This window comes from Pomacea canaliculata, linkage group LG7 (assembly GCF_003073045.1).
Source record: "Pomacea canaliculata isolate SZHN2017 linkage group LG7, ASM307304v1, whole genome shotgun sequence".
NCBI classification, from domain to species: Eukaryota; Metazoa; Mollusca; class Gastropoda; order Architaenioglossa; family Ampullariidae; genus Pomacea; species Pomacea canaliculata.
The window spans coordinates 6,932,964-6,960,556 of NC_037596.1; the positions used below are offsets into that span (position 1 = coordinate 6,932,964).

General features: G+C 38.7%; 1 protein-coding gene across 3 annotated transcripts; it reads left to right on the plus strand.

The window, feature by feature from the left end:
- Positions 1-4,921: 4,921 nt before the first annotated feature.
- Positions 4,922-20,150, plus strand: LOC112568632. 3 transcript variants are annotated; one of them, XR_003100131.1, is made up of 4 exons: positions 4,922-5,332; positions 15,676-15,992; positions 16,086-17,399; positions 17,707-20,150. XR_003100131.1 is itself a non-coding variant. In XM_025246027.1 (3 exons), exons 2-3 carry the CDS (start codon positions 16,694-16,696, stop codon positions 17,751-17,753), a joined length of 753 nt encoding a protein of 250 aa, XP_025101812.1. In that variant the 5' UTR covers positions 4,923-5,332; positions 15,676-16,693; the 3' UTR covers positions 17,754-20,150. The 3 variants fall into 3 exon arrangements, 1 of the variants encoding a protein (XP_025101812.1); XM_025246027.1 differs by having other exon boundaries at positions 4,923-5,332; positions 15,676-17,399; XR_003100130.1 differs by lacking the exon at positions 4,922-5,332 and having other exon boundaries at positions 15,225-17,399.
- The last annotated feature ends 7,443 nt before the right edge of the window (positions 20,151-27,593 follow it).

Consider the following 27,593-nt stretch of genomic DNA (forward strand, 5'->3'; position numbering starts at 1 on the left):
TTCTTCCACTGGTTAAGAAATAAAAATAACATTTCTTTCGCCAGTAGTCTGAAAATGTATTAAACCTTCAAATACCTCCTTGAAAATCCAATTAATCAATAATCAATCAGTTAGGTAATTTTAAATTTCAGGCATACTTGGATATAGAGGAAGAATTAAGCGACCAAATACAAAGAAATTTTGTCCCATCTTCTTCCCTTCTCATAGTCACACACACTCTCTCTCACACACACACACTCTCTCTCACACACAGACAGAAACAAAGTGAGAAAATATGACAAACATAAGTGAAAAAAGCACTTATGATATGTGTAAATAACCTGATTTTTTCTAGTGATCTTGAGATTGCCGCTGCTGCCAGCTCTGTGTAAAGCATTTCTAGAAAGGTTTTAATCAAAATGTATTTTGAAAAGACTTGGACATCATCAACCGTTCCTTTTTTCACTCTTTCGTATCATGAAACTCTGCTACAGGAAGTCATTAAATAATTTATTTATAGAACTGACTTATTATCCAGTTGCTAGCTGCTTATCTATCATTATCTATCATCTGCAGTTGTTTTTTGTACAATTTTAACCCCTTATTTTTCTTTTTTGTTGTGTAGTAAATTATTAAAGACCACTCTTCAGTAGCTTTTAAGAGCTTGTTCTTTTGTTTCTTTTTCCCAGTTGGAAATTAATGCTGAATTTCGTCTTTGTTTGCTTCTTAGCTTTCTTTAGTTTTTTTTTTTTGTTTTTTTTTTTTTCTTTTTTTTTTTTTTTTTTGACACCTACGTGAAACCATGCTTAGTTAAAACCTACACCTTGGTGAATCTTGTCATGTTACTATAAATTGTATTGATGCTGTTTGTAATGTAGTAGCTCGTGCACTTCCCTTGATGCTGCTTACTTTACATTTTTTTAAAATTCATAGTTAATAATATGGACCAATCAAAACTTGCGCAAATAAAAAAAATATTTCTTAATGAATAATTTTTTCACATCAAACTGAATCGAGGAATCAAAACTAATCAAACCGTCGTCTTTTCTTGCAGCCTATATTAAAAACCCAAAAAGTTTCTTGTTTTTTGTTTTTGTTTTTGTTTTTTTTGTTGTTTTTTTTTTTTTTTTTTTTTAGAAGGACGTAGAAAAAGAGACAACAGAAATAAACTCTTTGTCTGCACACCGTTAAATTTTATCTTTAAACTCCCACTGAATATTATTGTTGAAGTTAGGACCAGATTAAACTTTCATTAATTTTGAGAGCAAACTGGTGTGTACAAAATATAATTCATCAGTGCCAACAAGAACCTACAAATACAACGCAGCATAAAACTCACATGTAAACACAGAAACATAATCCACGATCAGACGACTAAACATCATAAACACAAAAAAACAGGAATTTTATTGTTCTGCAAGAATTGCACGCCTTAATTAAAATTATTTTGTAGCTTCAAACCATAATGGTACCTATTTTCAGGAGAGCTCTTTCTTGATGACTTCTCAGATGAAGTAATATCTTGTATCTTGTAAGATGTCAAGTCCTGTGTTCTTGTTTCATCTGACTTTCTTTTGAAGCCCTGTTGAGCCCCCGCAAGTTGACAGTTGATAAAGACCTGGACAGTGTTTATGGTAATGCTTAGTTTAAATGCAGACAGACTGAACTTTTGCCATCCCTCATTCCATACTGATGAGACAACAACCGGAATGTTTTTAGAATCCTGACGTGGATGTCGGCCGCTGCACAGACATCGGAGGCTAGAAAGTTCTCGTGTCTTTGTGTGTAGATGCATGTGTCTACATCTGTGAACATGAAGTTCACCCTATTTTACCATGATAAGGTTGTTCATCTCAACTACTGACTCGAATACTTGTCTACATGACAATAAAATCCCAGCTACAAGTGTTCCTGGAATATTGTAAGTTATGAAATGCTGGGTACCTGGTAGTTCTAGTTATTTGCTTTCTAAATTATTACAATTATCAATGTAGGTTTTAGATAGCAGCCACCAACTGATCAATGCTTTTCTCCTTTAAGCGACATTAGTAAAGACGACGAAATTGATAATTGATGATGAAGATTAAGAAAAAGACTAATACGATGAAAATTTTAATGACTTAGATGCCGGTTAAGATATACAGGTGCAGATTTGTTTTTATCAAACTTATTACCAAATGCAAGCCTCTGCATTCCGTGTAAAGGTTACATGGAAAACTGGAACACGAGATAACAAAGAGGTCTGTATTTTAAAAGTGAAACTTGGAGACATTTTCCGTTGTTCGCATCTTGTCGTGTTTCTGTTATTAATCCTATTACCATTACATGATAATAGACATGAATAACATCTGACATTCTAATAAAATGGTCTGAAAGACATGCAAATATATTTCCGTCCTTTGTAGACGTCTGATTCCATAGACCCTGAGTTAATAAAAGACCCACAGTGTGTTGCTGTCTCTTACAAAGACTAACTTATCACAACTTTGTCAAGAAGGTGGAGTACGGTGTACAGAGAACCACATGTACCTACAAGAAAGAATCCTTGTATAGTGATGCAAGTTCTGCAGAAAAATATTTTCTGAACATTTATTTGAAACTTTTTTGCATAGTTATAATCATAGTTATCAGTCTGGCTGTAAAGTAGTGTGCTTTCGCCTCTTTATTTTTTTTTTCCTTTGTGTTGCATGCCTCCCATGACTGTTTTTTCTGTCTTTAAATCTATTGAATCCCTTGTCTGCAAAACACAAAATAAAAGCATGGTGAAGTTATCAGGTATTTAGTGAATTAAAGTTTGTTTTTCACTGATAAGAGACCCCATTTCACAAATGCATTTTTTATCTTTAAGTACATCAGCAGTATAATATGTTATAGTATAATTGTAAAAAATAATCAAATTTTCATAGAAATTTCCCCGTAAAAATGCGCGCTGGAAAACTTAGAAACAAACTGACAACAAAGCACGACACCATGCTAAAAATTCCTAAACTAAGGACATACATGAACTGTGGAGTGAGCGGAACAATACTTTTGATTTTGCAGGATATTACTTAAAGTAACAGGATTGAGGGCTGTATTTCAAGGTGTATTGAATAAACCAATATTACAAGAAGAAACACTCGAAGGGCATTACAAAACAGTGGAGTCCAAGAAGGAAAAGGATGTCTTCCGAAATCGTTCCATCTGATGCGTGACCTAGAAAGGAGGGCAACACAGATCAAAGAGACCGACTCAGGTACACAGGGGTAAGTAGTTCAGACAGGTTTGCTTGAGCAACACTCTGAAGACAAGGGTAACAGTCTAACGGTCGATTTCTCACTGTGATGTATGAAAACTGAAACAGCTATTGAAAATATTTTAGTCTTCTAATTAACACAAATTAGTGGAGATGTATTATAAATCTTCAAATGTCGATGCTTTCGAAAATTACGATGTTAGACGAATCTTTACCTGGTATTTAGCCCCTAAACATGGCAGAAAAAGTAATTTAAATACATAAAGAAAAGAAAGGAATAAAAGAGTAAAAATATAACAAAAAAGTCTCTATTTCATGTGGGTTTTTTTTTCAAAATATTTTAAAGTTCTTCTGTCTACAGGCGAAACTTTAAAAAAATCGGTCACATTTCTCAGCTAAAAATTCCACGAAGAGTTAGTAGTCATAAATTAAATTTCACAGCTGCTCTGCGTAGACATTTAGAAATCTTTACATGTTCGTAAGGCATTCACTTGGAATTTTGTTGAATTTTGTTTAAAGCACAAGCATAAAACGCAGTAATTTTTCTGTGAATCAATGTCTTGGCATGTCTGGGCTCCTTACCCATAACTAGAGATGCTATAGGCCCCACGTGTTTATGGGCATAACTATAATATTTTGGCATAATATCGCCAGACCATTTTACAACCAGTTGAAAGCATTAATAATGCACGTAGCTAAACTATAAATGTCATAACGGTTTTGTTATCCTTCTGCAACTAATGTCCTGCCTGGGCGAATCGCCTTGACCCCAGACTCTGTCTCCGAGGGCTTCACATTCTTCACACTTTCATTCGTCCAGTCATGCGTCACATAAAGTTAAATCTCTTTTTATTACTGACAGCAACAGGAAGAGCAACAACAACAAAAATCTGTAATTCTAAAACAATTGATATACATTGAAACAGTCTTTAAAAATATTAAAATAATACTCTCTATCTACATACATATGAATTCGTTGTGTAATCACATTTACTTTGTATCTAATAAGAGTCATGCTACATATCCTAACTCCAACATATTTAAAATTACTCGATCAAACTCTGAATAAGATACGAACTCAAAGCAAGAATTATTTAAATGTCATAAATGTTAAATATTGTTAATATTATTAGAGTTAATGACATGAAAAGCAATAAAAGATAAAACAGTTAATAATGTGCTGACACCATTAATGTACTAAAATATAACAATCAAATTGTTCTGGCTTTTGTCTTTGTTTTTAATTTTGCTTTAACTGTTCTCTTTTTTCATTTTTGTTCTATAAGGCGACGCGTAATTGTCAAGTTTAAGAAAAAAAAAAATCCGAAATTCCGTTTTTCTTTCACATACACAAGGGTCGCCATGAAACTGGAAGTTTTTCATTTATACAAGCATTAATTCAGAGGTTTTTTTAATTCCGTATTCCACACTTTTTTAATGATACATTTCGTGTGATTTATTACACCTTTAAAACAATGCTCAGAAAAATTAAGAACATTATGTATTGCTACATTTAACGGTCTAACGGTCATCACAAAGTAGAAGCCTAATGTCAAAAAAATAAAGGTTGGTTGACACAGAATTGTTGAACATATACCGTACGAAAATTATCGAGGTTACTCCAGAAACGAATAAAAGGAAATATTAAAGTGAAGTAGTTTGCCTTAAAGCAGCATGCCCGTTAATTCTAAAATTAAAATAAAGTTTGTCACCTGCATTGGAGAGAAATCCGTTACTAACATCTAACTCAGAAGGAGACACCTAACTGCGCAGGTACTAGCCGTGGGAGGGAGAGAGAGATTTGCAACGTCAAGAGGATGAAGGAAGAAGGTAGAGAAGCGCGTGACAGCAATGTCAACCGAGAAAGAAGACTCGAGAGGCTGACGAGGGTGTTCACAGGGACGACGACGGGACGAAAAGTCAACAGCCTGTGTCGGGGCGCCGTCCATAAAAAGGAATATTTACACTCCCGAGGAGTTCAAGATCGGAAACATCTGAAGGCGGGGGGACCAGCCTGTTCCCGTGCAGACGGACGAAGGGGGTGCAACGACATGTCGTCGGCGTGGTTGTGCAGTTTCTGGCTTCTTCCACTCATTATACTTAATTCACGTCTGTCAGGTAAGAAACGGTTGTATCATTACAAGCTTTTTCTGGATTATTATTACTATGCATAATTTAGTTTTTCCTTTGATATTTCTTGGAGGCTGTTGAACAGATTACAAACCTTATTAGAATAATTTTTAATAATTTATGCAAATATGTTATGAAGTTAATTGTTATGCAAAAGTGTGTTTGTAGTGTCGAGAAGAGAATGAATACCTGGAAGCTTGGCACAGGGCGTGTGTGCTTTTTAAGCTAAATAAAAATTATCAGATGTTGATGGACAGCACTGATTTTCTGAAAAAGAAAATATTTAAAAAGGCAAACATGAAAAGAAAATAAATGGAAAAGCTGAAAAGGTTTAAAATAAATGATCATGTGAATGAAAAGTGCGATGAAAAAATGGACATCAGAACACAAAAAAATTGAATGTAAAAGTAAACAAAAATGGACATGAAATATAAGAGTTAATAAAAAGAGAAAAATAAAAGATGAAAAAAGAAAAGAAAGAAAGGATAAAAAGTAAAAATATAAAAAAGAAGTAAAGGTAGGTAGATACATAAGCAGTCTTGCTGTCTTAAAAGGTTTTTATACTACAACTTTTTGGATATTGTCCATACTTCTTGTAATAAACAGTAAGGGGTGTCACACTCATTGCACATTGCATAGCGGATAAAATATACTCGGGAACTTCGTTTCCTGTTTAATGAATGAAGGGACGGCCATTTATACTCTTCGACTACCTGTGTCCTAGTAATTATCAGCAGGAAAGGTAAGTCATGCACCCTACAAGGGATATGGCCAATTTTGTAGCCCTGGTCCTTAATTTATGACTGCTTCACTTAAAGCTAGACATGATGTATTGGCAATGTTGTCCATAGGAATGTTATTACCATGGGAATCCCATGGGAAACGTCCCATGGAATGGGATGGGATGGGATGGAATAGAAAAATATGTCCCATGGACAACCCTATGTATTGGACCATCAGGTCGAGCTGTTGTTTACAGATGTATGAATGTGGAAGTCGAAGTCCATTAGTGTTCCTGGCTGCTGCTTCAGGTAACTGGATGATGTGAGCTTTGTCCAGCTACTCATCATCTTCATTGCCAGAAAATCACGAATGTCAAATTTGAAATATTTCCATTTTTGTTTATATGAACCTACTTGATTTTTCTCTAACAAGCTCCCAGTTTTAAAGCATAGAAAGTATTATCTTTCTGTTGTCAAGAGTATCACGTGCTAACAATAATTGTAAAGACACAATATTCTCTCCACGTCAGTAAATATCAGATCCTGTTGTTGTTGTTATGTTATGTTGTTACTATGTTATTCTCAGTCCGACGTATTCTGTATGTCCTGTCAAACTCGGCGCCACAACTGTTGACAAAACCAAAACTGCCACAAAACCGCCAAAGAAATATTCTCTCATAAAACATTAATTTATTAGACTTGCTAATCCAGCGGCTTGTCTGTTACTAAAAGGTATGAACGAATTGTTTTAATTTCCCATCTGTTTTCCTTGTTTCCCTTTGAATATAAAGTGACATTTATAACCCTTTCATTATTTAATAATTTAATTTAAATATGTTTGTCTTATTTCGTTGGAACGAAGTAGTCTTCTAGTTTGTGTGAAGGTGTCTTTAATCGCTGCCAGTTTATATGTCTTTTTTGTAATTCTTGTTAAATATTTTATAAACGGAGATGAAGACCTTGTCATTGTCATTCACTTGTGTTTTCCACGGAGAAATGCTAAAATGTTTTTGAGGGATCATGATGTGCAGACGTGTTGACAGCGTTGCACCTGTTGACTACATCCTAATGGGTGTCTTTTAAATATATGTAGATTTTTTATTTAACTTTACATCAAGAAATAACTTTTCAAATAACACAACACCAGCTCCTAGACATTCTCTCACTCACGCACGCACGCACGCACGCACCGAGAAGATTAAACCTGCAGAGAAGCAAGGACCTGGACACAAGAAAGTAACCTTCATGATGTTTATAACCGTCCGAGATCTCCCCTATTTTGTTCTAACGATTTCTAACTATTTTTTTACTAACCCTAACCCCGGGGTAGTGAGAGTATGAGCAGTGTTTGCCGGTCAGTCAGTCGCCCCTTGACCTCCACTTGTCGCTGGGAGGATCACATGGATAGACACGGCAGCTGACATGGCCGCTACTTTTGTCTACTGTGGGCGATGGTCAGCAGGTCCTGTACAGGACGACCAGTCCAGTCTTTGACAGTCGTAAGTCAGTTCTTCCTTTGGCCACCATGGCGTCGACTACTCTCTAATGTGTCTTGAAGGATAGTCTTCGACAAGGTGTCAATAACAATTCTTTTCGGGTTTAATCATCATCATCACCATCATCATCATCCACACCACCACACAACACACCACCTCCACGAGTACTACATTTTGTTTAGTAACGTGTGCAAAACAATACAGGTGCTGTTAAAGATAATTTTGCTCGTAAAAGATTAACCCAAACACCTGAACTTTGCTCACTTTGATGTTTTTACACACCTTTTAGCGTCAAAGCGCAACCTTTAGTTATCTCCCATTTCAATCTTCCTAACTCTTTGTGGCGTGAACGCTGGAGTAAATTACCGGAGAGACACGGTTATTACCCTTGTCGCGGCCTCTTACCTGTAGAACCAGAAACAGACGCCCCAGGTGATGATAAATATGTTCCTTTGTGCGTAAAAACTCCCGGGGCATGAAAGAACTAATGAGACACAGTTTTGTAATCTTTTGGTTATGATTAGTGCAAGAAGCCATTTTGTCAGATCTTGATAAATACTTTTTGTCACGTCTGTTCTGATTACAAAGACATTAATCTATATATTTATATTTATATATAATCATGCCACTCACGGTGCAAAGCAATCAAATGAGCATTCCTTCTGATTCATTTTGAGAATGGTATTATGTAGTATGTTCTTTGCTGTTTTTTTATTTTTTCGGAAAAGAGTTCGATATGTTTTTTAGTTATTGGGACGTTTTTAGCAGACGTATATACTTTAGATATTTGTTTATTTACGATAGGGTTTAAAAATGGATTATAGTAATCTTTCGACAAAAAGGTGTTCTAATGTTAATACATTATGAAAACTATTGACATTTTTCTTCACTATTTGCTTCTTTCTTCCCTCACATTTAACTCTCCCAACTGTATACTGCCCAGTTGGACTACAACATCTTTTGATGATGAATTCCTGGGACGGTGATTTGTCTCCATCTGTCACACGCAAAACGCTTTTTGTGCCTTGATATTATTTAATTTCTGACACATGTAAGTAGTCCTCTCTCTGAGTTTGTAGATAATAGCAGCTAAAGAAGCTATTTGATGACTATAATCACAGTAGCCAAACAGTTGATTTTCAGTATTTCAAGCAAATTTTATGTAAGATATAGAGAATTATTAAGGATGAATATGTTAAAGAACAAAAAGAAACATTTTATTTTGTCTGCTTAGGGGGTAAAGGCAACCACATTGCCCACACAAAGTTATTCATTCTGACCAAATGATATTCTTCGGCAAATAACTGATTACAAGAAACATTATTTCCACCTAAAGACATAATGACCTTCTTTAGTTTTCATCAATGGGCATTGCTTCAGCCTGTTCTCACAAACATAGCCAAATGCTTTCATGTTTTGGTCTTCAAGTGTCAGAAGCATGTCATATGATGTAAATAAATTGTCAAAATACACCTCATCTTAGAGGTGTTTGTAGGCAGCTCAGAAAAGGTGTGACAACAATGACCTAGGCCATACCCTTGATTCTGACCTTTGTGCACCTTGTTGTTTGCCTACAATATACACGGTCCCGCTTGCGGCCATTGTTTCCATTTGGAGACATCAAAGGATTAGAAACATTTACATATCTAATAACTTTACTGCACAACAATAAATTACAAAGTTCCTAAACATTCCTACTTAATTTATCAGCAGGTTTAAAGAATGTATTACTAATGTAAGGCTAAATTGGAAGACTTATCGAAAGGAGGCTCATCTTATAAATTAACAGATAATTTGAGAAAATGTTACTAAATAAAATTAAGATATTAGTCGCTATTTATGAGCCCTGAACGATAGTAGAGTGTAGCTCAAAAGAGTAGTTGTCTAGAACATGATAGACAAAAGAAAAAAAGGATGGACGGAAAGAGTAAGTGATGACAGGGTGGACAGCTAGAATGCGAATCAACAATTAGATAAAGTAAGGTCCTTACAGATAAACTGATTGACCTGCCGATAGCTGCGGTCATGAAACACGGCACCAATTATTAGTTTTTATCTAAGAAGAGCTTACATTCTTTGATGGAACCATTATCGCATTTTTGCATTAATAAACTTAGCTATAGGCTACCGATCATTTTTCGAAGATTCCGGATCACTCGTGAAAATATGTTTGCTAACCTCTGCCACTCTTTTTGGACTGGTTTATTAAAAAGAATGAAAGAGGACAGGACAGGAATGGGACATGGAGCACATGACACAAGAGACACTCGCCATGTTTGTCGTCTGTCATCTACTGTTGTATTTAGGACAAAGAAATTCTGATGGCGTAAGTGCCTGTGCTCCCCCTACCTTTCCCCTACCATGTATATTGTAAGAAATAACATAATAGATATAATTAACGAAGGTTGTTAGAATTTCTTACAGAAAAAAATCGACATCGGCATACGTGATAATGTTTAGTAGTTAAAAGGTTACAGAGATTCCACAGAACAGAAAAATTAACAGTCCAGAAACAGAAACCAAACAGCAAAAGAAAAGATTAAAAAATAAAAATTAATCCATTTTCCATTATTAGACTTTTAAATTCTATTACTCATATGCTGCTGAACAAGCATAACTGAAATCTCGCATTCATGAAATGTTACCTGTCCTGTCTCTTTTAAATGTGACACAACGCTTAATAATCCTCTCATTAAAGATATACGAGACCAGATGTTGTCCCTGACAGTTCCTTTTTCAGGGACTTTCATTTTGTTCTTGTTTGTCTTTTTGTGTCACCACGCTCTCGCGAGCATGAGTCTGTGTGTTCGTGTGTGTGTGGAGGGGGCTCTTCCTCGCCATCAGTATCTTTAATTTGTTTAAGGTTTAATCAACATTTTATGAAAGCGGTTCTTTCATATTTTTCGAGGTGTGGGAGGGTTGTGGCGGTGTGGATAATGCTTACCATTGTGTCAGTAGCTAACACTGAGGTAGCTTGAACGTGAACTTGAACTTTGAACCTTACAAAAGTCGGTGGCTCTTGCGTGAGAGTGCAATGTGGTCATGCGTTCGTCCGTAAGCTCTACCCACAGGGTCTGGACTTGGAGAAGGTTGACTTCCGGTCCATATTTATGATCCTCGGATGCGTGAACAAGTCAGATAATATTGGGGAATATTGGTTGATAATAGTGGGGAACATTGGACTTCTGGTGACCTTTTAGTTTGGTATTTTTGTTACCTTTAGTTCTTGTATGTATCGATAGAGCATGTTGAGAATAGCGAAAGCTAGACGGTTTGACATAATTATTACTATTGGTTGGCATGAAAACGATTCAAACCTAATTAGCTCAATTCTGTTTCAGAAGAAGTAGATCATTAGAAACATCGATGAAATAAAGTATTTTTTTAAGAATATTAAGCAATCGTAGTGTTTGTGTTTTGGCGGACTATGCTCCTCGAGAAGTAACAAGGAATAAATTAAAGGCCAGCGAGGTTTTTTGCACACAAAGGCGATTATTTGCCATGATAAAAGCCGTTTTTGATGACCTGGAGGTCAGAGGCTGCGACTGGTGTCTCCCTTCGACTATTTAATTCGCCGTTGCCGCGAGTGAAGACAGTTGATAAAGAGGCTACAGCACGGACACTGGGGGTGGGACGGGCTGGCGGTGGGAGGGCGGCATTATAGACACGAAGATGAATGTAGACGGATTTAGAAATATCGTAGATGAAGATGAGTTTATATAATAAAAACGACTTTTATCTCTCTCGTGTACATCATACTACTTGTAAAATATTCCAATTTGTATTTTTTTCTTTCTCTTTTACGCACGCACGTGCTCAAACACACACACACACACGCATATTTTCTTCATCTTCGTGATTATGATGGTCGTCCTGATCCTCCTACTCCTGCACCTGCTCCTCCTCCCCTCATCGTCAAGTAAAGTTGTGATAGCTGGGTTCTTAGTCTGAGGACGGACGCCTCATGATGGTTCGTAAAGTCTTAATGTGATCATGATTCCCGTACACGAAAGCTAGAAACCTGAGTCTTCATCGTACACGATCAACTAATTTTGGACAAGGGCGGATGGAGACAAAGGTAAACAATGGAACCAAAACAGGACAGAGGTGTGTGTGTGTGTGTGCGTGCGTGGATATTTGTGTTTATGTGTGTGTGTGTTACGAATGTTATTTGAGAAGGTAAACACCAAGATCAAGGCAGCCGGCTGCCAGAGAGTGACAACAAATGTCACCTTATCACGGCTAAGACCATGTTTTGTCTATGCTCTCAACAGGAAATACACCCAGATTAAAGACAATAACAAAGTCGTAATATTATTTTGAAAAATATGTAATAAATTAAACAATATAAACTGACAGACATTTCTCTGTCCTTACCCTTCGACCGCTGAAACCCTTTATCTTGGTTGACGTCCATTCTTTTAAGAAACAGTGTTTTTAGCAGCTCAAGATATATTATTATAAATATTATTAAGATGTTGTTGTGGATAACACATGAAAACAAACTCTAAACATAGCAGCAAGGGGAGACCCTTCAGGCATCCAGTCACCTGCATTGGTCTGAGCTCAAGGATTTATGGCGCCTCACTCGCATGTGTGTGTGTTTGATTGTGTGTGTACTGAAGATTTCTGTTTGCTTTCACTTTCTTCTTAACTATTGCATTATTGCTTTCACCTCGACTACTTGTTGAATGATGATGGAGATCCAAGGCCACGCCTTGTACAAAAATGGACAAAAATCTCTCAAGATAAAACAGTTAAACATACGTTTGCGAGTCTCTTCAACTATTTGCACTGCTTTATTAAAAACAAACAAACAAAACAGCAAAAAAAGTTACTTTTACATTTTTTTTTTATCAAACTTCACTTAGTCACTCCACATTTGTGTACAGGTTGGCTTCTTAATGTCCATCACTCAGTAATTAATCGCATCCCTGCTTTAACCCTGTTTATTAGTTACTCGTCGTTTTCGAATATTCCAGATGAGTCCAAACATCTAAAGACAGTCAAAAGTAGGTTTGCAAGTCTCTGCAAGTGTGTGCACTAGTTTTTTTTAGAAAGGCACAACAGAGAACATCACAGGACACGGGGCATAGGAAGCAGGGCATAAAACTCAGAAGACGCGCCAAGTTTGTCATCTGTCATCTATCTAGGCCAGACATAGTCAGATGGTGTCATTGTCCTCAAGGCCTCCACAATCCCCTGTTGCCTGTGTGCACCTTGAAGACATGCTGGTATGCACTCGTTTTTATTGGGAGGGACATGCGTGAAGCGCCATAAATCCTTGCGCTCACAGCAACGAGGCAGGTGACTGCATGCGTGAAGGTCTCCCCTTGCTGCCATGTTCAGAATTTGTCTTCATGTGTCATCAGCAACAGCTGCGTAATAATATTTATAATAATGTATCTGCAGTTGCTATAAACATTCTTTCTTAAAATAACGGATGTATAACCAAGATAAAGGGTTTCAGAGGTCAAAGGGTAAGGATAAATTAAGCTATCATGATTTAGGAGGGATATGTATATCTGAGGGACAGACAACAATAAACTGCTAACGTTTTCCCATGATTACTTTCACGTGAACTTATGTACTCTCAAAGCATGCGTGAAGTATGTTCAACAGAAAGAAGACAAGAGAAAATTGACCTGCAAGTGCAAGTGCAGTCAAAAACCAAAGAAAAAAGGAAGATTACAAATGAGAAGCATCAATCCATCTTTGCTTTAACATGCTTTTCATTTATCCTGGTCACATGCTTCTGAACAAGTATAAAAGACATGTTATATTCATAAAACTATCAACATATTTCCTCTCCGTTTTAAGTATGACACAACGTTTTCATAATATTTCATAATATAAAAATTTACGACATGCAGTTTCTGACAGTTTGTCTCTGACATATTTTAAGTGCGTTTTTTTCTGTGTATGAGTGTGTATAAGAAAAATCAACAAAGAATGTTCCGTTATTAGGCAAAAGAAACAAAAGATCTTTTGTTTTAATGCATTCCTTGCTTAAGTCATCGAAATTGCATCAGTCTGCTTATCTGTACGTTTGTGGCTTTTTCTTGCCGTGGAACCCTGTTTGTGTGTTTGTGCTGAAGTATATTTTTAATAATATCTATACCTTGTCAGTCAATAAATTTCCATTTTCTTTATTTGACTTAGATTGCATAATTTATCTGATAATACTTTCTCCTCATCGTTGCCGTCCTCCTTTTTCTCCTCCTCCTCATTGTCGTCGTTATCATACACACCACAGTAACTGCAACACGATGCTCAGTGAAAGATTACAATGTCATCGGTTCGTCTTGAACTCTGTCTGAAAGTATTTTGTGAGTTTCGTCGAAGCACCTGCAGTCGGCACGCTTTGATCTTTGACACACCTGTCAGCATTCACGTAGAGCCTCGAGGAGTTGCTCCCCCAGACATACCGCTGTGTCATCGACCCTCGTCGCTCGCGCGTCCGTCGAGTACATCATCAAAGAGAAAGGCCATTAGTAACTTGTCACGACCTCTTACCCCTAGGGTAGAAATAAAAAAAAAAAACACCGCCCACAGTAAATGACAAATAGGTGCTGTTCTGCACAAAGGTAATCTTTTAGCTTTCAATGGCTTGAAATATTACTTTTTTTAATAATTGAATAAAATATTCATAAAGGAAGATTTTATGTCAATATAAATACTTTTTCTGTTCCCAATATACCACTCGATAAAATGTTTAAAATTTCTGTGACCGTGTCTGGAAAGTGGAAAGTTTGAACTACCTCCCTCTCCCCCCCCCCCCAAACAAATACAAAGAAGATTTGTAAATACTTTTTACATCGAAATTTGAGACTAGCGGCAGTCGAGAGAAGAAGAGGCACGATTGTAACTGTCTTTCCCAACCTCACGATTCTGCACGACTTTTTTTTTAACCCATCTTCACCAGTATCGTTCTCATTTGAGGATTCGTTGCCATATCAGTCACGGAATGCGAGTAGACGACCAGCCTGTCCTCCCGCCCGGAGGACCGTGCGGTGTTTAAACTTCACAGCACGCGTACCTGTCGTATAGGTGGCCCCTGAGATTAGTCACAGTCATCTGCGAGGAACATTTCATGTCCAAGTGTACACAAAAGGGCACAGAATCAAGGGCACATTTGTTTGCCCGTCAGCTTGCGCACCCAGCGGCCATATTAATGTCCCGGATGCGATTCGCAGGTGGGTGACGCAACGTGGCCGCCTGAGGCGCCATTGGTTCCGCGTAACGCCGCGAGGGTTACATGTGGTTACAGCTGAAACACGCGTGACGCACTGAGCATGCGCGATGACAGACGTTGAAGACGGATGGATAGGAACCGAGTGACAGGAAACAAAACAGACTAAGAACACGGCAGGAGACAGAAATCCGACTTGCAGACAGGTACAAGACGCAACGGACGGTCAAAAAGGCGGACCAAGACGGAAGTACAAAGCTAATAATAACACACAGTACAAAAAGACCTTTTATCAGAAATAAGTAGTTCCCCCCCCCCAAAAAAAAAAAAAAAAAAAAAAAAAAAAAAACAGACGTGAAAACTAATAAAATCATATATATGACTAAATATATTTTCACATAGAGTCTATTGTCGACAACAAAAGTAGAAACAGTAATAATACAATAATAAAAGTAATAAATTATGTTATTCCAATAAAATGTGTTTATGCAAAGCAACACAATGTTATTTCTTCTATGGTTGTATATTATAGTTTACCATATCAAGAAATTGCTGTTGATCTTGTTATCAGTTTGTATGCTAAAAGTAAGATGTTTATTATTGATGTGGTTAAGTAATGTTCTTGAAGGTACGAGAGAAAGAGAGAGGGGGGAATGACTGTTTTTATTACTGAATTTTTAACATGGCATGTAGAGGTAATACGATTTTTAGACACGTTTAACTGACACATCCAATACTCTCATTAATACTTTCTTTTTATTTTTCCATCAGTATTTTTGTACATCGCATTCAAACTATTCTCTACATTTTGGTGTTATTTTTATCCTTACAGATGAACTTACCCTTTAGACTTAACACATCTTGTGAAAAAGGGTATTTTTTTTACTATTGACATAGATATGCCGTTTGATTGCTTTCTAGTTAACGTGGACGCCCAAACTTCAGGGGCCAAAATCAGCACTGGTGCCTCGAGTGCCAGCGGGCAGTCTGCTGTCATCCAAACAGTCAGCGGGTACCAGCCCCAGATCCCCACGTTGATGTACCAGGTTCCATTTCCAGGCCCCTTGATGCAGCAAAATCCAGCTTCCGGGGTACAACAAGCATCCCCGGTGGTACAACAGACACTCCCTCTGGGCGGACCCATGTGGATACAGCAGCCTCAGCAGGCCTTTAATAACCAGCCTGCGCAGGTGGTGTACTCCAACCAGCTACCGCCCTTCCCTCTGCAGCCCACCCAGGTACTCCAGCAGATTCAACATCCAAATGCTCAGGTAGTTTACGTGCTTCCCCATCCCTCGCAACCTGTCAACCAGCCTTATTTCTCTCCCCAGGTGTTGGCCAGCTGCCAGGTCCATCCCAAATCGTGAACCTCGCCCCTCCGTTGCAACCAGGCAACCAGACGTCTCAGGTGTTCACGTGCTATCCCAGAATCCCTCGCTCCCTATGGGGGTGTACAGCGCACCAAGCCCGATGCAAGCCGGCGGTTATCCTTCTTACTATTCCGTGGTCTACTTGTCCCCTTCGCTCCCAGCGCAGCCACCCGAGCAAGATAGTAAAGGGACGGAACCACGGGAAACATCCGGAAATAACTCCTCAGCAGGAAGCGGGACAGCGTCACCTAGATCCTCTCAAGGTTACAGCAGCCCGCAAGCTAAAATGACTATTACTCCATTTCCGGAGCCCCCAGCACCTGCTGCTTTAGTTTCACCGCAAGCTCAGGTTCAGAATCTAAATCAAGTTCAGAGCCCAGGTAAGGGACCACCTCAAGACCAAAGCCGAGGTCAGGCAACAGCCGAAATTCGAACTCCAGCGCCGACGCCACAACCACCACCAACATCAGCGGTGACCTCAGCGCCCCCTGAAAAAAAGCCGGTAATGGGTCAAGTCGGCAGCAACTCGACCAACTCCGCCAAGACGAAGACCAGCAGCACGCTGCAGCATGGGCTCCACCTTACCACGGCAGCTGCACAGCGCGTCGCAGACCCTGGCTCGGCAGCTGGGGGTGACTCAGTACTACGAGGCTCACGGCTGTCTCGACCCGGGACTGTACCTGCCGCAGGACAGTCAGGGTATGACCTGCGCAATGCCGCAGGCTTACACCATGTGCCGGGTGGTGGGACAGCTTCATCGGGCCACCCGCGGTCATGGACTGATGGGTGTCGGCTCCCCTCTGGTCAGCCGGGGGCTGCTGGAGACCTGCCTGTCTCAAAGCTCCTTCCGCCGCCAGCTCATGACTGTGATGGGGAACGACCATTTCGGCATCGACCCCTTTATGATGTCCAGCATGATGGGCACGCTGGACGGGGACATCATGATGCGGGCAATGGCCCTGATGAACATGATGAACGGCGGGGGCTCTGGGATCGTTGCTGCACCTTTGATCAGCCCTAGTTCTGGAATCAACGGGGGCGGTAGGGAGAAGGCGACCCCAGCACCCTCCTCGGCCGCCGGAGGTGGGGTGGACGACCCTAGCGGGATGTGTAGCCTGGTGTTGCACATGCTGCTGATGCGGACAGACGTTGGCATGGTGCTCCCACCCGATGGCATAGAGTCGATGTTTGACATGCGACGGACAGCGGTACCCTACCAATGCCAGGACCTGCGCGCAGGACTCATTCACTTCTCAATGTGCTGCCCTAACCAGAGTAAGCTTCCATCCATCCTCATCATAGTTACGATGGTGTTTGTACTCTGAGTATGAGAATCAGAAAACAAAATAATCCCTTAAGCATAGTGATGTCTTCATGTCTCCAGAACACACATATGCACACATGCACACACGCATAAATTCACTTAACCAGAGGGAAGGAACGCTTGAACTGAACCATATAATTTAGTTACGATTGTTTTTATACTTTGAGTAAAATAAATTTAATCATAATTATTTCCTAATGAGTTTAGTGTTTACACTACGCAATGGCATCTAACTCTTCCTTTCTTTGTGTTTCGCAGTGAATTCACCCTCCATGATGGACCTACTTACCACCTTATTCACCTAGTCTCCAACAACAGTGACAGGACAGCAACAATAACAGCAATATGATGTGTGAATCGAAAGAGAAGACTCTAAGAAAGGAATTATACCCAAAGACACTGTAGCAAACAATGCAAGTAGATATTAGACATGAGATAAACAAGTGATATTGAGGCTAGCTTGGACTGGGATTGCTCTGATGCTAACAGTTTAGCATTTCTTCACCGGTGTTCTGCAGCAAGCAGTCAAGTTGAACATGTGCACCTAGGAAACAATGCATCAGGAGAATTTCAATGCATGTACTGCACTATTTATTTTTATTATGCGATTATCTGATAATCGTTCAGTCCGAGAACGTTGCCATGGAAACAAATATCAGCAACTCCGCCAACTGTAGCAAAACCTTGCTGAGATAGACTGTCATGCAGTTTCAGACTGCCAAATACATTTTAAAAAACTCAAATGAAAACATTTAGCATGGGCTAAGAATTTCTTTCCAGTCTCTCTAACATAAAGAGAACGCCAGTGTTGACACTGAGCGCAAGTCATTACAAGACTGGTTTGTCAATTTTTTTAATGGTGATTTCAGTTTGGTTTTGTGTCTTTCAGAATGTCAGTATGTTAGCCTGCATGTCTGCCTGTATTTCTGTCTGAATTTTCATGAATTTATCTGTCTTATTCCTTTCTGTGTGTCAGGGTTGTGTGGATGTGAGTGACTGTGAATGTACAAAACTGTGGAAATGCATTACTTGTATATAGTTTTGTTCTATAGACTATACTGAGTGCATGCCTACACGAAAGCTTTGTTTAAATGCATTTTGTACTATACACTATACGGTATGGATGTTATTATACTATAATTGCATAATTTCATATACTCTGATACCCGAGAATGTGATATTTTGTTTACATTTAATTCAAAAGGGAGATAAACATTATTTTGCTGGTAAATCAGAGATGACAAATTTCTCAATTAAAACTTATCCGAGAGCACACAAAGATACTGCAGGATTAAGCAGATAATCCCAAACACCTATGTCATACAAAAGACCTCACACAAAGCAACAAACAATAATCTGCACATCTAGCAGTACTTATTCTCTAATTAAACATCTTTCACATGATTTATCAGCTCAGTGTATAAATAATAACATCAAGTATAATGGGCATTTAACAGTATTTTGACCAGCATTTAATCATCGCTTTGCACCTACCTCATTGTTCCATTACCAAACACTTAACAGACTGTCATAGTGGATAAAAGGAAGAAACTGCTGTTTAGTTTCAGATCCTTTTCAGGGTTCTGTCCCTTAGAAAGAAGACAGTAAGTCATGATTTAGCTCTGAATATACAACTGTAAACTTATCATGGTGTGGCCTAGTGTCATATGCTGTGTGGGTTGCCAACTCTTATATAAATTTACATGCTAATCTAAAAAAAAAATACAGCATCAAAATAGGTCTAGTTAAAACTGCAATTGTTTTAAAATAATAGGTTTGTTTGGGTTGGTGACTGCATCATGTCATGGCACTATTTGATTAGACAATATCAACACCACAATATTCAAATTACCATATTTTACATTAATTGATTCCTTAAATCTACAGAATATCTTTATTATTTTAGTGTAGTAAAACAATTACCAGGCACCAGGAACTTCTTTTTACAAACGTTTAGAAACATAAGAAAATGTTTCTGCTTGTAGTGGAGAAAACTGTTTAGCCATATGCAGTTGTAAACAATAGTGTGAAATATATGTTCAATGTCACAGGCTTTTTCTCTTTTGCTATCTTCTTATTGGAGATGTAACTTTAATGTCTCTCAAAGCAGTCTATGGTGGTTTTCATATATCAAAGAGAAAATAAAAATCTGGTGAGATGCAATGTCATTATCAAACTCAGTTTTATTTTTTTCACTAATTTCAATTAACTAGCAATGTGGGTGAATAAAAGCAGCTCGGCAAAGAAGAAAGAAAAGAAATATGAAGGAATGGAAGAAGGAAGAAAATAATTCGACAAAACCATGTAATAAAGTGTAAGACTTTAAAGTAACAAACATTTAAACAAGCAATAAAATGGTCTGTAACCTCTTAAGTAATTTTTAAAAAGTCACTCTGATTATGCTTGCATGAAAAATATTTTCCCTTCTTGGTCAGAAGGAACAATTGCAGAATACAGAGCTAAAGGCTATTTTTTAATTATGTGATATTCAACGAGGCTGACACCTCATCGACTTTTTCCCCGCAATGTGGAGATCGCTGTTACTTCATGTGTGGAATATTTTTAATTCTTTCCTAATTGCATGACTTTGGAATACAAAGTTAGCAGAGTTCAAAGCTTAGTGTGGAAAACCAGAATTTGCAAAAAATAAATAAATAATGATTTACATTGTGAATAGAAAATAAATAGCCACAAAAGGATAAGCCGGTGAATTATTTGACTTCGTGAGTGAGTTTCAATTGTGAAAGGTGTTAAATAATGTATATGTGGTAAATAGTGGATGTGTGTAATGTCATGGATGTACAAAAGTGTCAATTTTTGTATCCATATTTTTTTGTCTTATACCTCATACTCTGTGTCTGTGTGGTTGTCATCCTTTTTATTCGTTGTCAAAATATTCCATTTTTTCCCATATTAATGTCAAGCTGATTCATGCGACAGCAAATTTTTATCACTACATCATCCTTTTTCTGTTGATTATTAATTCTTCTGAAGCCATCATTTCCATCCGGTTTTCCATTTCCACTTCCTGTGTATTCATCTCTGTCCAAATCCTTCTTATCTGTCTTATTATAATAGTTTGTTTTGTTTTCTTTTTTCTTTGTGTCTAAGTATTTTTAACAACAATTTATAAACAAACCGTCAAACACGGCAGCTGACCAGTCAAACCATAACCCTATCCCAGTAGACAAAATCAATTATTATAAATATAGAAAACAAATCTTACAGGTTAATGATTGTAAGCTCATTTAGCTTTATATATAGCATGCTGTGTATAAGTCTATTTTTCTGTATACCACTTCTGGTTCCCATGATGGATAGTTTCCCTGTCTGAGATGACTTTCAATCTCGACCCTTCCTCTTTACAGTCAAAAGTGGTTTTATACACCAAAATTTCCTCCAATTGATATACACATAATACTTGATGTCTTCATACTTAGAGAAAAACTCAGTGTGTAAATATGTTTATGAAAACAACGTTGACTACAGAGGACATGGGGAGGTTCAATCATTCTGTAACTGAAAGCAAAGGAATGGCTACGGATTTATCAGGGAAGATGTATTCTGCCTTTGCTGCCTCTTTTCTATGGAATCCTTTGTGACATTTAAAGAATGTTAAACACGCTAATGTTTCAGTACATCTGCATAAATTATAAAGTACTTTGGGTAATAAAGGACGCATAGTGAGGAGTTTTCTAGAATGTACTTGAGAAAAACAAGAGACCGGGAAAAGTGTTGACTCCACCTCCCTGATATGCTAAACACACAGACACGTGACACAATTCAGTCAGAATGCACACTAGAGTGACACGAAAAGAGGAAGTTGCCTCCCACTTCTGTTGTTGCCAGAGGCTGAACAGGTCACAAGACTACCTCTCCATCCAACATTGTAAGTGTGGATCCTGCAGCATCAGTATGGGACTTCTGGTCATTCGTGCAGTCTTCTGGACTGTGACTCTTCTTCCTGGACTGGCCTTGCAACAGACTGGTAAGATACTTGTCTAAGTGTATTATTGGCACTAATACTTTTATGATTTACCAGAAAACAAATTTTATTTCAAGATTGTGTGCTTTAAAAAAAATAATGTTAAGTTTTCGCCGTTGTGAATTATATACCGAGCAAACATATGTAATCACTGGTTGAACATGAAATTATGAAGCTTAGAAAGTTAATGTGACACAAAGTATAATATATGGATGGTATGAGACTGATGCTTTGTCAAAAATACATTTTTCAGAAATAGTTGCTAGACCTGTAAGCAAGAAGCAAGAGGATTATATAATCATCATGAAGCAGGTTTTATTTCATTCTGACAACAAAAAGATTTAAGTGAAAATAAATGTCAGCTCCAAAGTACGAAAAAGTGTCAAAATATTTTACTGGAGAACGCCAGGGAGAAAAGGGAAGGGAAAAAAAACCCACATTCCACAAGGCGTGAAAAAAAATCGGTAAAAACACACACAGAAGGAGAGGAAGAGGGAGAAACAGGAAGATAAGTAGAGAAACTAAAAATGATTATGGATGTACGAATGTAAACAAAATGTATGAATGCATTCACTTAAAAAAAATGAAATGGAAAGACCAGGGTGTAAGTCGGTAAAAAAAAGTTCCTTAACCCTAACATTTGAGGATACTGGAGCACACGGATGAGGTGAACGGTCGTTTATTCATCTGCTAAAAATACCTCACTTACTGACAGTTCCCATGTAGGGATGCATGAAGGAATGCACCGAGTGCAATAATGTATGCATGGGTTTTTCTCGGATGACATGCGTTTCTCAGCCAGGCGGTCAACCAACCAGCCAACAAGTTACAAGTTCATAACGGCCATAAAGTCAACCACTAATTAATGTAACACTTTTATCAGTTTCTTATGCTTATTAAAACACACATACTCATCCTCATCATCATCATCATCATCATCATCATCATTGTTTGCTACAATATTTGGATTATTTATTTTATTTTTTTGCAATCAAAAGCCGTTCCTGGGTCAGTATCTACTATTCCCAAAGATGTCCCAAAGATGTCATCCATCCCGAAGAATTCATTGCCAGGTGCCACCCAGGAGGCAATGTCTGTAGCTGATGGAGTACCACCCCGGGTGCGGAAAGGTCAGGTAGCAGTCTTTCTCTCTCTCTCACCCACGCACTTAGTGAAGCTCAGCAAGTTGATGAGAATTTTAACAACACATTTTTTCTCTCGTATAAATAAATCATTGCATCTTTAAGAAAGTGTTTATATTTTTCTTGAACATTTTCTAGTTTATCTGATTTTTCTTCTTATCAAGCTCTGAAAATTTATTTTGCAGTGTGGTCAACCAGTTTAATCCCTCACCGATCCGCCAGCCAGTTTCTCCTCCGTTGGCAAACCCTACCTGGTGGCTACTGTCCCCCATCAGGTTCCTAACCAAAATTCTCTTCCAAATCAGGCTCTGCTCCTAAGTTCATTACAATCTGCTTCCAACATAAGCCATCCGCCTTACCAGTATAGTCCTCCTTTTATAATCACGATCATTCAGCCCTCCAAGGGAATAAGTGCTTCACCGCAAGATCCACAAGCGGCCATCGCCTCTCCTCAAACCATCCCGACAACAGTGGCGCCACCGCAGCTTCCTCAAGGGACTAACCCGCAACCCTACACTTTGCAAGTTATGTACCAACCTATCCCCCTACCCCAGGTGGTCTACCAAGCTCCACAGTACAATCCAGCGAGTCTATTTGCTCCACCAGTAGTGTACTACCTACCACCTCCTTCCATGGTAGTGGAGCCTACAGTCTTAAGTCCAGCAAATAGAAATCAAGGCCTGGCTGGACACAGGAATACAGTTTCTACTTCAGGATCCTCCACTCTGCCAAAGAGCCCGGCGGAAGCTCAGCACCTCAAACAAGCAGTTTTGCCTCAAAAATCAGAAACAGTTCCTCGAGAGCACCTGCATCCACAAGGACGTCAGATAGAAGTACCCCTGCACCTGCCTCTAAAGGGCGAGGTAACCAAGGCAACAGTGCCACCTCGTTTCGGAATGTCTTCTTGTCGCAGTTGCTGCAACCTGCTGCACAGCAGATGGCGCGTGCCTCGGGTGTCGCGCAATACTACGAAGCCCACGGCTGCCTTGACCCCCCGGCAGTTCATGCCCTAGCGTTGACGAGAGGCTGCACCTCAAGTCATGCGCAGCGGGCGTGTGAGGCCATAGGTCATGTTGGTGCAGAGGGTATGGTTCATAGTCCTGCCCTGTCTCACCTGATGAGTGTCATGTTCCCACCTGTCACGAGCGCGCGTCTGGAAGCATGCTTGTCGATGACCACGATCCGCCAAGTGACGACGCAGGCAATGAAGAGCGGTAGGATGGGTTTAGCCCGCTGTCGACGATGATAAGGACGCTGGCTGAAAGGATGAGAGCGAGGACGCGCGCGGTGCCCAGCGGTAACAACAGCACGCACAACGCTGGTGGGGGTCACAGGTCAAGCCCGAGGTCAAGATGACGTGTGTGAGCACGTGGTGTCCATGCTGGCCATGAGGGCGGGGTGACGCCGACATCCCTGGAGGGGATCATGGAGGCGGTTCGTGACCTCAGGAGACACACGATGCCGTATAAGTGTCAGGAAGGAAAGGTTGGCGCCATGCCTTTCAGAATGTGTTGTCCAGGACATGGTGAGTTTTGTCAGACCTACAGAGCCTGTTAATTTATCAGGATTAAGGGGAGATCCTTTCGGTAATTTTCTCTGATAAAAGTTAAATAGACTGGATGTCGTGCTATCTTATTCATAAGAAACGAACATCTTTTTTTTAAACGATGTTTAAAAAAGTCTTTACTTGTTTACTGATTTATTAACAGTGATATATGGCGCATGTTTGTAAAAACAAAATGTTTTTGTAATAATAACAATTTTATGACATAATTAATACGCTTTCAGAGTTTTTAGATACAGACATAATTTACTCATGATGAGAGCGAGCTGGATAGCGAAGGAAGGGAGAGTACTGCTGATACATGTTGCAATTTATTCTTTAGGGTTGTTGCCCTTTTCCGAATAAGCTTTGAAATGCGATTTCAACTTTGTTTTTGTTGTTGTTGTTGTTGTTGTTGTTGTTGTTGTTGTTGTTGTTGTTGTTGTTGTTGTTGTTGTTGTTGTTGTTGTTGTTGTGCGTTGTTTCTCCCTTCTACTCTCTCGCCAATAATCTTTTTTTTTTAAAAATACATACCTTGACAACAAAAAAAAAATAATAATAACTGATAAAAGCAAAATAAAAATAATTATTCAGAGCAAAGACATGCTACACATTTTCGAATGGAGACAGATAAATAGTAAAAATATAGGGTGGGGAATGGCTGATGGCGGATAAAAGGACTGGGTGAGAAAAGGAGTGCAGTTAACTTGAAAAAAAAAATCTGCTGTTTAAATCACTTGCTTTTGCCTTCTGATTGTCTGAGAAGATTTTCTTCAATTTCGGGTTGGTGGGAAGGTAGTGAGATAAGGGCTGAGAGTAGCACAGTAGTTCACACTCGCTCATTACAAATGTTTTATGTTCATATCTGGTATCGGGGTACACGTACTTCTCTTTGGATAGAACACCTTTTCAAAGGGCTTTTCGTTGTGTGCTTTCTTCAGTTACTGTACGGTCCCTTCTCCCTTCCCTAACCAAGAGTGGGAAATCACTAAAAGGTGTAAGCAACATTTATCTATTGTGTTACAGTTGATTCACCAACTCTGATGGACCTCGCTTTTTCGACCCCTGCCTAGCGTCCCACAGTGTGGTGACAAGCGAAGAAACATTATGAACGATGGGGGAAAAGTTTATCCTTTCGGTATGTGGGTTTATCTGTTGCTGGATCGACAGACTAAAAACAAGACAAATGTGTGCACATGTACAAAAAAATACCAACAAACCTGGATTTTGACAAAGGCACATCGTGTAGTGTTCCTCTCTACCGATCTCGAAAGTGAAGTAGAAGTAAATGGTAAGCAAGATGTAGACATTAGACACAAGCAGGACAGAAGTGTTTGTGTCATGTCGTTATCCTCAATCTTCGTGAAACTAACTCTGCTCCTACACCTCCATCAGTCTGTCATTTATTCAGTCTTATTAACCGCCATATTAAAAATAATCTTTCATACTGATCTCTTCAAAATTTCATTTCTTTTATACAATTGTACTTTCAATTTTTATGTATTCTAAGATTTATAGTTTCTCAGACACACTTCTTAAAATAATAACTTCCTTTTTTCTAACTTTATTCATAATCGTATGATTGTTATTCACACTTTGGAAAACGGAACATATGAAAACGAAGTAGATTTTTTTCTTCACGATAATATTTAAGATTATTAATAATAGTGCGACTAAATAAATAAACTACATATTTACAGGTGAATAAAATATTATTTTAGAGGACAGTCATGTAAGTTCATGATTTGTCGCAGTGATATTCAGCGTGTTTACTCAAATATGTTTTCTTATTAGTTTCTTTCTAACCTAAGCTATTATGGTCCTAAATAAACTGTCTTGGATTATGTTTCTTTATCTCTTTCTCTACCTTTGTCTCTCTATTCCACATCCCACATACCCACACACACACTCACACACACGCACATGAACACGCGGAGAAAAGAAACAAAGAACTTAAAAAAGAAAATAATAAAAAAAAGGAATAAAGAAAGACTTTTTGGAAAAAATCTGCAAAGCTTTGTTTTGTAAAAATCTGTCTGATCATTTAAAATTGATGTTCTGTTTTCACGCCGTTCTTAGAATGTCAACAAATTGTCAGCTGCCAAAGTTTTATCTGTTCTTTCGAAATCTGTTTTCATGACAGAAAAAAACCTTAGCCAGACAAGGTGACATGTTTTCTGTACTCGTCTAAGAACGACCTTCTCAGATAAAACCCACATGCCGATTCGTTTAAAGTGCTTAAGTAGAATAATATATATATAAAACCCACTGACAACTAGTAACGGTAAGTCGTCCCCACGGTCGGGTCGGCTTGGTCTGAGTCTGGTGGATATCAGTTAAGTTAATGATAATTACAAACCTCGTATATAAATATTATTACAGTATTTTCCTTTTGTTTTATAATTTTTAACTGTCATTTATATTTTGGAAAGAAAAAATCACTATCTAAAGCCTCCAAAAGCTAGCACGCGCACACACAGTAAAAAGAAAGAGTAAACAGGTCATTCAATCTCTTCGACCATGCCTGGGACTACGCTGCAAACTTCCGTTTTTGTCAAGAAATGTTCTCGGCAAAAGACTGATAGCTATTTCAATCAAGGTTCGATCATTTCCGATTTCCCTTTTCCTCAACGACCCGGCAACAGAGCAAACAACGCCGAGGCAAGGACTTAGGATTCCTCAGAGAAAGACAGGGTCACAAGTTGAAGTTGTGTTTGTACTTCTCTGTACAAGGGTGTGACAAGTGTTCTAACTCAGTGTCAGACGAGTTTCTTGTTATTTTATCCACTATTGCTTCAGCTTCATTATCATTTTAATGATCTGTAAAGTTGTTTTACGATGAAGTCAGATAATGTCCGTCTCATGTCAGACTGTTACACACAAACGCGAACTCGCACAAACGCTGCACTCATTTAGAAGAATGTTTGCTCCTCCTCCTCCTCCTCCTCCTCCTCCTCCTCATCATCATCATCATCATCATCATCATCATCATCATCATCATCATCATCATCATCATCATCATCATCGCTGTTTCCAGACAAAGCCAGAGTTACTTTGCGTTACAAAAACCGGTTTACAAAAAAAAAAAAAAAAAAAAATCACTTTTGAAGGAAGAACGATGAGTTCTAGTGAGGCAACCCTCAGGTCAATCTAATGCTTACATCCTCAGTCAAGTAACAGCATACAACGACAGGCAAACACAGAAACATCAGCATTGATGCAAACATATCTAGAAACTGTCGCATCCCCCTTGCGCTCACACGATGTAACAGAGAATCAAACCTGTCACCAAACCAAAGGGCCTAACTGTCAGCTACAGTCATCCTAGCCTCGTGATCACCCTTTGTTGTGGGAAAGAACATCGAGCACATCACCCACTGTCCCGGACCTTGACTTCTCTCCGTCCCTTCTAAGTGAGCACAGTGTGACTAATTAATTAAGGAATAAGTCCAAACTTCCCATCCTTCTCCACTTG